This window comes from Mixophyes fleayi, chromosome 7, assembly GCF_038048845.1.
Source record: "Mixophyes fleayi isolate aMixFle1 chromosome 7, aMixFle1.hap1, whole genome shotgun sequence".
Taxonomy (NCBI): Eukaryota; Metazoa; Chordata; class Amphibia; order Anura; family Limnodynastidae; genus Mixophyes; species Mixophyes fleayi.
Window position 1 is genome coordinate 90562520 of NC_134408.1, and position 15307 is coordinate 90577826.

The 15307-nt window shown below is 39.0% G+C and overlaps 1 protein-coding gene across 1 annotated transcript; it reads right to left on the reverse strand.

Moving 5' to 3' along the window:
* Positions 1-140: 140 nt before the first annotated feature.
* Positions 141-15080, reverse strand: TMEM41A (transmembrane protein 41A). The gene is made up of 5 exons (XM_075180084.1): positions 14910-15080; positions 12056-12209; positions 9569-9730; positions 4298-4436; positions 141-4209 (listed from the first exon to the last, which is right to left on the reverse strand). Exons 1-5 carry the CDS (start codon positions 15011-15013, stop codon positions 3995-3997), a joined length of 774 nt encoding a protein of 257 aa, XP_075036185.1. The 5' UTR covers positions 15014-15080; the 3' UTR covers positions 141-3994.
* Between the last annotated feature and the right edge of the window lie 227 nt (positions 15081-15307).

Sequence of the window (15307 nt, forward strand, 5' to 3'; positions counted from 1 at the left end):
CCATTTAAAGGGAGAAAAAAAATATTTTTTTTTTCATTTGTCATTGCGAAGTGTTTTCTATTGATCAGGGAAGAATTCTCAAATCCCTTTTGATTCCATAAAGTAAGAAAATAAAATGTGAAAAATTGCAATACATAAAATACTTTTTATAGTCCATTTAATTGGACTTATCTGCAATTGAATAATACTTATACAAATGTCAGGTTGCAGTCACTTAACCAGTTGCTAGGTCTTATTAAAAAAAATACCTGAGGAGTAGACATGAACCCTCAACAAAGGCTTTGTAACATATTTAGAATTTTACCAAAGTATCTTTAATCTATTTAGGGTGCGCCTGACCAAGGGCAGAGTACAATTTTGTTATAATTCTAAACATCCTGCTTATCTGTTTGCCTCATTTAAAAGTTGATGGGGACAGAACAACCTATACCCAGTTAGCTCATTGCAATGTTCACATCACTGAATTTCAGTAGAAGAGTGGATTGGATTTGATGAATGACCTGACACTGGTGGTGTTATGTTCTTGTTCAGACCAGTGACCTGCTGCAAGTGTTAGTGAGGACAGGTCTGAATAGGACAGCAGTGTCAAGAAGCCATGCAGGACAAGCGATGTTGAAAGGAGAAAAGGCATCTATCTAACAGCACAGTCCTGATGTGAGATTATTGATGTCAAATTCACCTCATATATCCAACTCGAATATTGATGGAACCAACTGTGACCTATATTATTTAATACTGTGCCCTTTGCTGATAAACCACCTGATTTTCTATAATAAACAAGTAAAGACAAGCACATCACCACAATAAAGCAAACACTAATAGCTTCACAGGTAGAGGTAACCGTATTTTAATACTTCAGTATATTAATATACATTTTTCCTAATAACATAAAAGCCAATATAAAACTAACCATTTCAAATTTATAAACAATACCAGTTTGTAAGGCACATTTTGCATTATATCACAAAAGTATAGAATGAGATGCAAGTCTGGCACAAAATTCAGGCCCTTTTATAGAGTGTAAATGGCTGTATTCCCTACTACACAGCAGCACCTTTATCAAAAGTAATCCTGCGCCACAAAATGAAAGCTTATTTTTGCACTGCCAAATATAATACAAATCATTATAAAATGTCAAATAGAGGATAAATACCAGTGCATCTAGATATTCCACATAGAAGTGCATGACTGCTCTACAGTTTTAGGAGACAACTCCACACACTGGAAGCGCGCACGGTTGTTGGGAGGCATACAAATCTGAAAAGGCTCACAGTCTAAACATCAAAGCTCAACCTCCAGCCACATGAGCTACAACTTTCATTAAAGAAAACCTTTTTTTCCGTCTTGCTCCCAAAATACTGCTTGGTTTACCTCAATTTATGGCTTATATTAATCAAGAGTGTGAGAGAACATTAGGACTTTAGGGGGTATATTTACTAAACTACGGGTTTAAGAAAGTAGAGAAGTTGCATATAGCAACCAGATTCTAGTTATTTATTTAGTACACTACAAAATTACAGAATCTGATTGGTTGCTATAGGCAACATCTGTACATCTCTACTTTTTCAAACCTGAAGCTTAGTAAAAATACCCCTAGGTCTTTATCATGTGTGTCACTTATGTGTTTGAAGCTATTTTTTTACATCGGAAAACTGCACCTAGAAATAGTCTCTGCTGAAGTGCATCTAGAAGGTGCAAAATGGTTAATTTTTAAAGTATAGGTTAAAACCTAATTTCCGACAGTTCAGTGCTGTTGCAAATTTCAAGTACTTTAAAGTAGTGGTGCGGCATTCTGCACAAGGAACACACCAAAAACTTGCCCTCTTCATACTGTAATCTGATGTAAATAATTCCACTCTGCAGAATTCTCTCTCTTTTTTACACCGTTCCATAAAACTATGTGCACTGGTTGTAGTCCTTATTTAGCAGGGAACACTACTTTAACTTCCTCCATTGGCTTTTGCCAACTTCTGCTGCTCTGAAATTTCTGACATCTTGCTCCACGAACCTTTGCACACTGGCAGAAATCTAGGCACACATGCACAAATCAAGGACCACAGCAAGTGCCATCCAAGGGGATTTTACTCTGTGCCTTGGCCATTTGGAGTTTTGTAAATGAGTCCCACTGGAAGCAACACTTATGGTCCGAACCCATATTTATGGTGATGGAACCTGTCAATTAACAGTGAATTAATTATTTAATTGGTCCTAGTGAACTGATAGGCTGCATTAAGAACATTTCTGCAGGAGACTGAAGCACTGTATATTCCAGTAGTTTTTCAGGGCACATACATAAACTAGCTACGCAATGTAGAAACAGGACATATGGAAAAGCAGAGTACATCCCCTTGCGAATTTGTGTCTTAACAAATCAGGACATAATTAGCAATCAAAGGGGATGAATTCAATTCCCCCCGGAATAACGCGGTGTTAAACCTATTACCGTTAATACAGCAAACCTAACCCAGATTTCTGCTTGCAGCTCCCTAAGCCGTGAGCAAAAACCAGCGTTAAAGATTACCATACGAACGGTTATTATGCTCATGCTGTGTTATTTTTGGCAGTAACACAGCCAACTGAATCCCCCCCCCAAAAAATAGTCCTAAAACTTGTGACAAATAACCCATATCAGATTTTACTTGGTTTATTTTTTTTTTGCTGAATAAATAATGACAAACTTTAACAAGCCATGATTCAGTAGCTTTTAGAACCAGCCACCTTTAGCAGCAATAACTTGATGTAATCATTTTCTTGAAGCAACTTTTGCAGATTACTGCAGGTTACAGATATAAATGATGTATAGCCTCTCAACCTTTTTATATAGAGCTTGTTAAGTTAAAATTTCTTAAATTTCCATTCCAGTAGATCATTCCTGAAGCCTGACCAAATAATTTACCACTTCATAATTAATACCCGTATACCAGTACATAAATTCTGCATATTGCAAATACACAATTCAGCTTTTGTAGAAAATGAATGTACCCAGATTGTGGCTACAGATAAACAGCGGCTTTCCATATTCTGCAAGCAGATCGAAACCCAGTTTGTCATTGAAGAAAATTATGTAACATACAGAAGCCAGCTTGACTATGTCATCATTCAAGGTAAAAGGTGAATTTCATAGAAAACAGCAACATCACCTGCAATTTAACCGGCCATAAAATTCCTATGGATTTTGTATGTTCAGATGGAGAAGATTGCACCTTTAGTTACTGAAGTAGTTCTATTTACCTGGTCTCACAAACAAAAAGCTCCCATAATAAATAACAAAGCTGGCTACAGATAAATATTACATATATTGCACGAAATACTGCCATTAGGTAAATCACTTTACCAAACAATATGGAGAATGTAGCACATGAGTAAGAGACATATAAAATTAGTTATTTGTAAAAGGAAAGTAGACAACCCCCACCAATATGGGCTCACAACTGTTCAGGGACAACTGCATGTCACTTTTAAAATAAATAAGCACATATATTGACGACAGAAGTCCCAGTTTTGCATCCAAGTGTGCATTAATAAGCAGCATGTTATCTTTAGAAGACACAAATATGTGTGATTATGAGAACTGAACTAATTACTGTATTCTAGGATGTGTGAACTCCAGCGGAGTGTCACTGTACTTTAAAAAAATAATCTGTTTCGCTTCTCCCCAATCTTGGGTAGTACAACAACCATAGCAAAGTTACAAATAGAAGACAGATAAAAAAATATGTTCACTAACAACATCTACAGATTCTCATTAAATACAATATAAAAGTATTGTTTAAAAACCGACTGATAGTCACTAAGGACACACAACTGATTTAAGACTTTTCATACTGCCATCCTCTATCACAAGAGGTGGCTAGTACACCTGACTGGCAGGTCAGAACAATATTGCAAATTTCATACAATCAAGAATGGTCACAAGTCTATAAATACAAATTTGTTCTTTTCCTTTGCATCTGAGATTCTGTAAAATGAGGACTCTGCAGTCACAGAGATACCCTCATGTGGATTTTCTGCCATTCATCAGGTGTTCTTTTTCTTCTAGTCCCAGGTTGTGGTGACTGAACCTCTTGACAATGGTAGCAGGAATTAGAGCAACAAGCGCTATTGCTAGTAACTTGAATAATGTTCCCCAGGAAAACATATCATCTAGAGATTTGATCTCTGACAAAATGGAGCCTGTCTGGACGCAGATGAAGTTATAAGGCAGGAGACCTGTGTGCAGAACAAGACAAGATAACTACTTGGTTCTTGGCTTAGCAAGTGTTACATTTAACTGCAGAACTGTAAAATGTTTACATACCAATAAGGACTGAGAAAAAAAATTGTCCGACAGGGATGTTCAGGATTGGTGAAGAGAGGTTCAAGAACCAGTTAGGCGTCATGGGGAATAAACGCAGAAACAGGAGAAAAAAGAACATGCCACTGCGGTTCTCTTCAATCTACATTAAAAAAAACACAGAAATGTTAGCATGCATATATAAAAGAATCCATCTGATAGCATTTTAAATATTTAGAAGTTAATGACATTTTCAAAAGCATAGACTGAACTATATTTTTCTTTTCATTTCAACATCTTATTAGCGAAATCTATTCCCAATATGTTGTCTCTCATCAAGGAAAGTGCACTGTGCAGAGAAACAAACTGTTGTTCTATATTCTACAGTATAAAAACAAATAGTGTGCATTTCTCTTCTGAATTGCTAGGTACCTTTTAATTTTAAATTGGCTTTAAACAAAATGCATTATCTTCTGAAGACACCCAAGCTTTCATGTGTATGTTTTAATTTAAATAATCATTTCAAAATAGAAAATTCAGTTTGCTGCACATCCCCATATTCTATGGTTATCTTAAGGGGGGTTATTTAGAATTTGACATAAAAGCTGCGCCAGCACAACTTTTATCTTTTAAATTACACACATCACAAGATACTCGTAAACCTTCAATCTAGTAGTAATCATCTGGAACAATTATACGGCAATTCTCATCAACTTAAAAACTACACCCATCTTGTGCAGGCGTAATATTTGCTTAACTTTCGTCTGCAGTGTACGGCAGTTGCATATGAGCAAACCTTATCAATCTATCCCAACAACAAGGGGGCGCCAGTGTCAGATACATGCAGATCAAATACTGGCGCAAGGTTTAGGAGTCTCCTATCCTGTGAAATGCAAAATGGCATCATGCTAATGCAATCATGTGATGCTCATTTTATACAGGCAAGAAAGGTTAGGAAACATCTTTTTTTTTTTTTTGCATCAAAATTTTTATTCAGATTTTGCAAAAGTATATGGGGTACAGAAAAAAAAAAGGGTGGAGAAGAAAATACATACGAAGGGACACACATAGGGGTTCCCCACGCAGGGGGAAAGGAATCACTCAATTAAATCAAGGCACACAGTATCAACAATATGTATTTACAACTATAAGAAACAGTAAGACATATTAACTTTAACTTTCACTGTGGTTGTCGGAAGATAGCTCCTCTAGGGGAAGAATACCCGGGGATGGGAGCTGGTCAATGGGCTGGGGGGATTCCACAAGGGCCGCTGGTGAATGAGTCGTTGGGTAACCAGAGATATCCTGGGGAGCCCCTGGGCCATCAGTGATATATTCATGCCATCTGAACCATCTTATAATAGGGGCTAATGCAGATGAGGCATAGGGCGTATCTGTTGTTTCCATCTCAAAGCTATATTGTATCTTAGAAATGATTTGAGTAATAGTAGGAGGAATGTGGGACTTCCAGTTTTGCACTATTGCCGCTCTAGTAGCTATCAATATGTGGCCCACTAGGTACCGATCATGCTTTGGAATGGATGTCGGGTAGACATGGAGTAGAGCTAAGGCCGAATCTGGGGCAACAGGGGTCTTTAAGACAGTGGAGATTAAGGCAAATACTTCACTCCACAGCGGCTGAAGCACCGAACATGTCCAGAAGACATGGAAGATGTCCGCTACTTGGTCACATTGGCGCCAGCAAAATTTCGATTGGCCTGGCCAAAACCTGTGCAACCGCTCTGGAGTAAGGTACAGTCGGTTAATAAGTTTGACTTCCATCTCTGTATGGTTAATACACTTAGACATGTGGTGGGAGTTTACGTAATTTTTTTCCCATTGTTGTTCGATAAGAGTTAGATTCAAATCCGTTTCCCATTGGATTTGTGCAGGAGTTTTGTTTGTGGGAATCAGGCAGTGAATATAGTGGTACCAAAATGTTATTCCGCCTCTACTGCCGCTCTTTGTCAGTCTACCCAGGGCCGGTGATGGAAGTGACATGAGAGAATGAGGGGTCTTAGAGACCGTTCCAACCCAATGTCTAATTTGCAAGTACCTGTATGTCTCAGAGGATGGTAGACTGTAACGATCTTGTAGGTAAGTAAAGGAGAGAAAGAGGTCTTGGGCAAACAGATCTGATAGGGAGGAAATTTCTCTTTCTTTCCAAACAACCAGACTTAACTCTGGGATGAGTTGACATAATGCCTGGAGAGATAGATTGCGAGATGGGAGTCCAAAATTAGTGTGCAGCCCAATGATCCTATCCCACACCTGCATGGCATCCGAGATGGACCGTAACCTACACACAGCAGGTGGGCAAGTGGACTTTGGTGTCCAGAGAAGGTCTAACAGTGGGTAACTAGGACACAGAGCTCTTTCCAAATCCACCCATGGCTTCGAAGCATGTGGGAGCACCCATTCACCCAGGTGACTCAATATGCAGGCCTCTTGGTAATATGTTAGGTTAGGAAGCATCAACCCCCCACGTTGTTTAGATAGGGCCATGCGTTTATGGGAAAGTAGGGGGCGTTTCTGGCGCCACACATATGACATCATTAGAGTATGGAAGCGGGCCATCATTCGTTTAGGAACGATATATGGAATAGTGCGGCAAATATACATTAATTTTGGGAGATGCATCATTTTGAAGACAGGAAGGAAACATCATTTTTATCTAGGCATATTAAAATTTGAGTCATTGGAACTAAATTTGTCTAGGCTTGTCAAGCGTACACATGTATGTGATCTACTATCCAAAATAACTGGGCCTAGGATTTCTAGATATGGTTTTCAGTATTTCATCATCATCACCATTTATTTATATAGCGCCACTTATGCTGCAGCGCTGTACAGAGAACTCATTCACATCAGTCCCTGCCCCATTGGAGCTTACAGTCTAGATTCCCTAACATACACACATACATACACACAGACAGACACACAGACACAGACACAGAGACAGAGACAGAGACAGAGACAGAGACAGAGAGACTAGGGTCAATTTTGATAGCAGCCAGTTAACCTACTAGTATGTTTTTGGAGTGTGGAAGGAAACCGGAACACACGGAGGAAACCCACGCAAACATGGGGAGATAATACAAACTCCGATTAGCCACCGTACTACACCTAACACTGTCCTTGTGGATAAGCTGAGGTTTGTCTATAACCAGGATGCTTTCTCTTTGGAAGACTGAAGTTTGGTTACATTGAGAAAATATTGTTTTCAAACACAAATTGCTAAATTCTATATTCACGACCCATCCTGCTGTCACCACAGACTATAAACCAATGTCTCAAAATCATCTACTTATGCAGTTACTTTACATGAAGGTATTCGTCTGATATTAAAATATTATCACGTTTCACTTAAATACATCTGACACAACTTACAGAATAGGAACAAATGAAATTTTATGCAGTATGCAGAACAAGAAAAATGCATTCTGAAAGTGATCAAATCACTTTCACACTTCCTGTTTCAAGCTCTCTGGACTTCTTTCAAGCTGGTTTGGACAAGGGGTTGCATTTAGCCTCGTTAAAATCGCAGCTTTCAGCATTGTCCATCTATTTCTAGCGTAAACTGGCCTCCATGCTGGACAGCTTCATATCTTGCCTCCATTCATTCATCCTGTCGAGCCGTGGGACTTGAATTTGGTTCTCCAGGCTTTGATTAAAGAACCAAAACAGCCTTTACAGTCTGTGCTTTGTTACCTTATTTGGAAGGTGGCGTTTCTTTAAGCTGTGTCTTCAGCACGCCAGGTCTCTAAATTGGGGGCTTTATCTTTTGACCCCACCCTCCTTTTTGGTTTTTCATGAAGACAGGGCGGTGTTTCACTCTAAGCCCTCCTTTGTCCCGAAGGTTGTTTCCCGATTTCATTTAAATCAGGAAATTGTTGTCCCTGCTTTTCCTCAAGGTTCTAGGTCACTAGATCAGTCCTTGTGGCTTCTAGTTGTGGTCGGGGTCTTTAGGTGCTATGTGGGCCGCACAGCCGGAAGAAACGAAGTTGGCCTGCTTCTAAGGTCTCTTTAGCTCGGTGGATTACCTCCACCATCAAGCTAGCTTACTCGAGGTCAGATAAGCAGTTGCTGGGAGGTTTGTTGGCTCATTCCACTAGGGCTGTGGGTGCTTCCTGGGTGGCGTGTCACGGACGTTCTGTTGAACAGTTGTGCTGGGTGGCCACGTGGACACCTGTTCACACGTTTGTAAAATTCTATAGGTTACAATGCTTTGTATCACAGAATGCCAGGTTAACCCGTAGGGTTCTGCGTGCAGCCATGTCCCTCCCTTGGGGGGGCAGCTTTGGTGGGTCCCCTATGTATCACAATGTCCCCCAATTGAACGTATGAGAAAATAGGATATTTTTACTCACCATAAAATCCCTTTCACGCAGTCCATTGGGGGACACTGCGCTCACCCTTGCTCTGAATGTTGTATAGTTGACTGTGTTGTTGTGGTTAGTTAACCCTATATGGCCTCATTTGTTAGACAAACTGAATATCCTTCCTATGGGAGAGGTATAGCAGGGGTGGAGTTACACTCACAATTTAACTGTTTAAAGTGTCTGGACTCCTGGTACCACCTACTATACCCCTATGTATCGCAGTGTCCCCCCAATGAACTATGAGGAACGGGTTTTTTACGTTAAGTACAAAAATCCTATTATTATTTAAGCAGTGCTACCTGCTTACAGGTTGCACTGCTACCCGATTGTATCACGGTGTCCCCCAGCAGGATGTATGAGAAACATAGATTATTATATGCAATTCAAGCGAAGCCCACCTTCTACAAAATACAGTATTTGCAGACTCTGTTCTGGTTCTGGATGTGGGAATTTCCCAGTTAAGTTTTGAAGGACTAAAAATAAAAAACTAAATTAATAATTGTGTGATATTCCCAGATTTTGCCTTAAAGGAACAGTTACAGAATAATTTAAAAAACACTGATAAAGAATATTGAAACAAAGTTTCGTATATAAATGACATTGCTTAATTATACAATTACTTAATTAGCACAATTATTTGCTTAAATTATTTATACCCGATGTGGCGAGTGGCTTATCATACATCTCTAACTGAGAATTCTGCATTTTTAGAAGTAGAAATAACAGCTCTTTTACTGGTTAACAGCGGTGCACTGGGGGAATTTTCTCTGCATTTGCTCATTTCAGGATAACTCCACCCTTTCAAGCACCTGCCGTTAACCTATAAATTGATTGAGCAACTTTCCTTTCTGTATTGTAAATTATTATATGGAATAATTTTAGTAGTAAAGTATCATCTGTTGAGGACAGCTACCTTTGTCTGCAACATGGAGACTTTCTCAGGGAAATACATGACAACAATCTGTTTGCCAAATGCCAGAGAGAGCAGGTAACAGAACGTAGCACCCAGGGAGGTTAGTGTGCAGCAAAGAAACAGGCCTAGCCATGGGCCAAACAATGCTCCAGCAAGCAAGTTCTGCAAAGACACAAGATTGTGATTACTGAACACAACATCTACCAGTGAGTTACACGATCCATATAAAGTATGTATAAAACTAGCAATCTGTGTGCAACAGTAAATCCAAAATAGTTGGTCCAGTATAAAAATGCTTATGTTGTAAAAAAGAAAAAAAAAATATTGAGTTGACAGCCAACATTTGTCATCTGTGGATATCTGTATTTTTTTTATAACTGTCTAATCAATAGGATTGGTAAGGTGTACAGAAATAATGGTTCCTCAAATAAATACGCATCAAATACATTCTAACTAGACCAATAAAGTCACAGCTGCTGTCCAATTTCTAGTTTTTCATGAAAAGATTATCATAATTAAAAATGTTGTGCAAAAAAAAAACAAAAAACAAACAACTTTGTGCTTTGTTTCACCAGGGGACATTTATTAAAACTAATAGACAGGTAACTGTAACCGGTGGTAGTCATCATTACGATGACGAGAATGCAAAAATCAATTACATAGACACTAAAATGCGGATAGGTACAATAGTCAAATAAAGGAAATAGCGACTTCCACAAAAACTTATAACATTCCCGACTGCCCTTGTAGGAACGCTGACATGAGAAAATGCCCGCACTTGCCTGCACTTAAAATGAAGACCGTCATATTGCCGGCATTAAGGGGGCAAAGCTAGTGGATCTTGCGGCTATAGTGCTATTGTACCTATCGTCATTTTAGTGTCAATGTAATTGATGTTTGCATTATTATTCTCATCGTAATTTCGTACCCCACACACTGTAACCCATAGCTACTAGATTCTTCCATTTTCCTACTACAGTTTATACAACCAAAGCAAGAACTTAGTTTACCTGTGCTCCAGTTTTTAGAAATCATCCTCCCTGTGTGTTATGGTGTCACTCTTCTTCAATATGTTTGGTAATACGGTATCAAAGGCTACACATATCAATATTGTCATTGTTGCCTATAAAGACAGTCCAAGTAATTCTAAGGCTCAAAATACTAACCAACATGAAGGTGGAGTTTGAGAGCCAAATATAATAAAAACAAAAATTATTTGCTTATGTTAACTACAGTGTAATAGGAAACCTGCCCCATTTTGGATAATTAGCAGTTTGCATATTGACTATCAAACTATGTTAGTGTGAAGAAACTCAAATAAATTAAGTTTATCTTTGTTCCCTTGGGAGAGTCTAGAAAAACAGGACATGCAAATGTGGGTACTCTGCCTGAAAGTCTATCCAGCAAAGACCCCATATTTGTATGCAACGCACTGTTTTCTATACTTTCTGAGTGCACTAAACACTATGTAAACAAATAATTATCCCTGCTTATGCTTGAAAAATTTTTTTTAGCACCAACATGGCTTATTAATAAATTGAAAAATGAATAAGGCAGAGTGCAGCATGACATGGGCTAGCCACACCTCCTTGGACTGGAGCCATAATTAGTTCACTCCTTTTTACATTTCGGTAAGGCCTTTCTATTATTAAAACAGCAATCGGGTATATAGCAAGGTAAAGAGTCCGACAACTTACACAAATAGAAAAGTTAAACTACATAATATATAATAAACTTATTAGACTTTTTTGATCCTGGTATTGAATTATATGCCTAAAAACATGGTCTGCTCTCCTTTTTTCAAATATCTACTCAGTCTCATAAATTTCCAGAGTAGATAGCAGATACAACAGAAGCAAAGTCAGGGGCACAACTAATGTTGTAGCAGAGTGTGGTGCATAGTAAGTATACTGGTAACCTTGGGTGTCTGTCTCCCCAACTCCTTATCAAAGCCAGATTGTTGGGTTTTTTTTTTTGCTTTGTGTGAAGTCGGCTCTGGTTCGCAGTGCGCCATTCAATGCAGTTGAACACAGGTTGTGTTGAACACTTGTCTTGTGACGGTAGTGGGATAGCTAGAATTGTAGAGGAAACAGCCTCTCAGACCCCAGGTGATAACCATGGTAATGTGTGGGGTGGTGTGGGTATAATATGATGGGAGTTGAGGTTGGCTGGGGTGGGAGCTGAGTGTGTATTGGGGAATGGATGTTTGAGGGAGTGCCTGGTGGCCCTGCTGAGTGACTGCTTGGCTAAGAACTGGCACTAAGATTTGGGGTGTTGTGTGATGGAAGAACACAGTGAATATGAAGGGACATAAAGATGATGATGTTAATGAAAATAACAGGTTTCACTAGACTAAGCAAAGTATTGCTTTGGATGTAATAAAGCTCTAGTTATGCCACTGCAAAGTATTGTTATTTGCTAGAAAATATTTTAGTACTATTAGGTGTAGATGTTACACTTATTCCATTATTCTGTAGATTGTTTTACCAAGAAGCTGGATCCTGGGATGGCGAAGCTTTGCTTGTACAAGTAAGCACTACAAAACAGAAGTGTGACATATGTTTGGTGTTCCCTCTTATAGTCATGTAAGAAGTCAGCCAATTCACGTAGTTCATCCAGGTGTGAAGGAAACACCAAAGACCTGCAGTGGTAACAAAAGGAATGACAAAAATTAAATCTCAAGCAGCAGACTGTTCTAGGGTCTAAATCAGTAAAAATCTATGCCTGCCATATTTTTAGGTAGTGGACCGAGATAAAGGAAACACCTGGGTAAATAAGGAACATCAATTGTATCGAAAACAAGAGTTTCTACATAGGTGTGACTAAGGCTTTAACTAAGCAAATAACTGTGACCATGCTGGGATGTTATGTATGAAAATGCTGGACTGCCCCAGTTGCCTAGAATTATGCCTTGCGAGGGTGTAAGAGGAGGCATCTGTGACATTGAAAGAAGGGTGATTGTTGGGGTGGGTTTAGGAAGAGGTTTAGTGACCAAGACAGCTCAACTGGCTAATGTTTCACAAGCAACATTATCCAAGATGTCATCATGTAACTCTGAGGGAGAAACCATCATCAGGAGTGCGTGGAAAGCGCACTACTCTCGGATCGCGATATACAAGTTTAAATTTAATGTACAAAACAAAACAAAACAAAACAGGCAAAAAACTGCAAGTTTCAATCGGTGGCACAAGCAGACAGTTTCATAAAAAATGGTCCAAGGAGAACTCCACAAAGGAGTCAGATTGAAATGCATAAATGGCTCATCACACACGCCAATGCAAATTTGCTAATGTAGTGGGGCAGAGCGCACAGGCAAAAGACTACTGAATAGATGGAGAAGGTGGTGGTCAGATACTTCATGGTTATCCTTCACAATGTTCTCAACAACCGTACGGGTGCATGTGACACCAATATAAACAGTTCGAGCACAGAGTGCTTATTTTCAACAGCAAACGGTTTTGGTGCTTCTGTAATGTTGTGAAGTGCAGGGTTTAGATGGCGTCATTTATTTAGAAAGCAATTCCAATGCTAATAGCTAATTAACTGTACAGATTACTCATCTTCACCTCAAGCTGCAGCATTACTTTCATAAGAAGGCTGTATTCCAGGATGACAGCGTCCTCATCCATAGAGCATATGTGGTGACCCAATGGTATAATGAGCATGAAACTGATGTTATCCATATGTAATGGCCTTCATATTCACTAGATGTGAACACAATTGAGCATTTAAGGGATATTCTGAAAACACACTTAGAACAGCATTATCAATCACCACCAACCAAATGTCAGTTGAATGACTTTCTTCTGAATGATGCTGCATCCCTCCTGCACAATTCCAGACATTGCTAAACTCAATGTCACTGCGCATAATAGCCATACTAAACAAATTTATATTTACGTGCCCAACTTTATTTTTGCCAGGTACCTGTATTTGTACACATTTAAGTGAGACTGAACTCTGCACTTTATTTCATTACAAAATATAATTTTAGGATTAATGTTTACTCGATGGGTCACATGATGGAAAAAACAGCATCAATACCCTTTTGGCTCTGGACTACCCTGGTGTGTACAAGAACCCAATTTGATTTGTGCTCTTCGGCTAAATCACCCACTACGTTTCTGGTTGCTTTTCGGTCTCCAGCTACTGGGATTCATACCCGACACTTGGAGTGAAGTAACTCTTTATTACTTTGTAATATATAACAAATTAGGCTTTTAGACACATATTTAGGAGCATATACATTAGTCTGGCAACTTCAAAGGCATAAAAGCATTCAATTGGATGCGAGGTGCTGTGATGCGTCTCCAGAACAGACCGCCGAGACTAATCAGGGCTGAGATTTTACTAAAATCTCTGCTCATTTACCCTCTCGCCCAATAGATATGTGCAGAGATTTCTGTATTGTATTGGCTGGCAATGTTCGCAGATGGCACAGTGTCAGTGATTGAATCCCCTCCATGGAGTTGATGGTTATTATAACCAAACATAAGCCCATAATAAACACAACCTTTTACAGCTGTAAATTACATAAATTATTGTATAAAACACACATATAGGTTTGATGAAATTCCTGATTGGAAATATCACTAACATGCCTGCATTTGTTTCATTTTAAAATGACCTAATGTGCTGTAAATAGTATGAAAATCTATTTAATAAACAATCCCCCCACCCCTCAGCAAGTAAGTTGCAATCCGATCTCATACACACGCTTCAGCTAAATTTAGCATAGGATTTGCCACACCGCGTTATCTGCATGGCTTTCAATTCCAGGGTTAAAACGTAATCTGATACATTTATTTTTGGTAAATCTATGGTATAAACCATTCCACTTATCCAGCCTAAAATGAAGTGCCTTCATAGTGTGGTTTGTGACTCAACAATTGACTCTTTAAAATTTATTTATTTTTTCTATTGGTGTGAGTAGCTACATACAAAAACGTGCTTGTCTAATATATATATATATATATATTAAAGTTTTATGTTGCAGACAAACCATCTTGTATTTCACCTGCAAAGTAATGCTGACTTGGCCCCTTCCTAAGTCTCACTTACATGAAAATGGACTTTGACAGCAGTAATTTCACATCCGGCTGAATTTCAATACAACGTGTGCTAGTACTAAACGGTTAACAAATACAATGTAGTAGTGACCATTCTGAAATAAGAGCTGTAAGATTAACAGGGTCTTATTAATAAATTAGACATCTGGTCACTTTCCGAAATATTTTACAAAACAGCACAACCACTAATTATATCAAACTATCTTACAATTCATAGCACTCACTAAATACACACACTACCCCTCTACCCGGACCTCATTCCCAGTGCCCACCTCTCGACGTTCTGTCCTTGCCCGGGGCGCAGCCTTGTGCTCAGAATATAGAGGTAGAAGGTAGCACAACCAAACACAAGGAAGAAGCCGCCCAGAGAGCGCATGGTGCTGGTCAGGAACAGATAGGACCTTGCAGTACCCGGAACACAGTATACAGAGCTGCGAAACCGGAGGAGCACAAGAAGAAAGGACCAGAAGTAAGGGGCGGGATAGAGTAACCTTAGTTACTTAATGCACCAGACTGGACTGAAAAAGCGTCTTTGCAGACGTTGCAATGAGTAATTTTGCTATTTTTTTTTATTTCTCCAGTAAGTTATGTGCAGGATGCTTTACAGAACGTTTAGCTATTTCCTTCCACAACAAAGAAATTTGCAGATTGAACAGTAGTTGAATTTCCA

Bases quoted from the DNA above. Each gene is read 5' to 3' on its own strand.
- TMEM41A (XM_075180084.1), bottom strand. From the start codon at position 15,013: ATGCGCTCTCTGGGCGGCTTCTTCCTTGTGTTTGGTTGTGCTACCTTC. The intron at 12,210-14,909 runs GTGGGCACTGGG...TTACCACTGCAG, and splicing joins CAAGGACAGAACGTCGAGAG to GTCTTTGGTGTTTCCTTCAC. The intron at 4,437-9,568 runs GTAGCTGTCCTC...TTTTTAATGTAG, and splicing joins TCTCCATGTTGCAGACAAAG to ATTGAAGAGAACCGCAGTGG.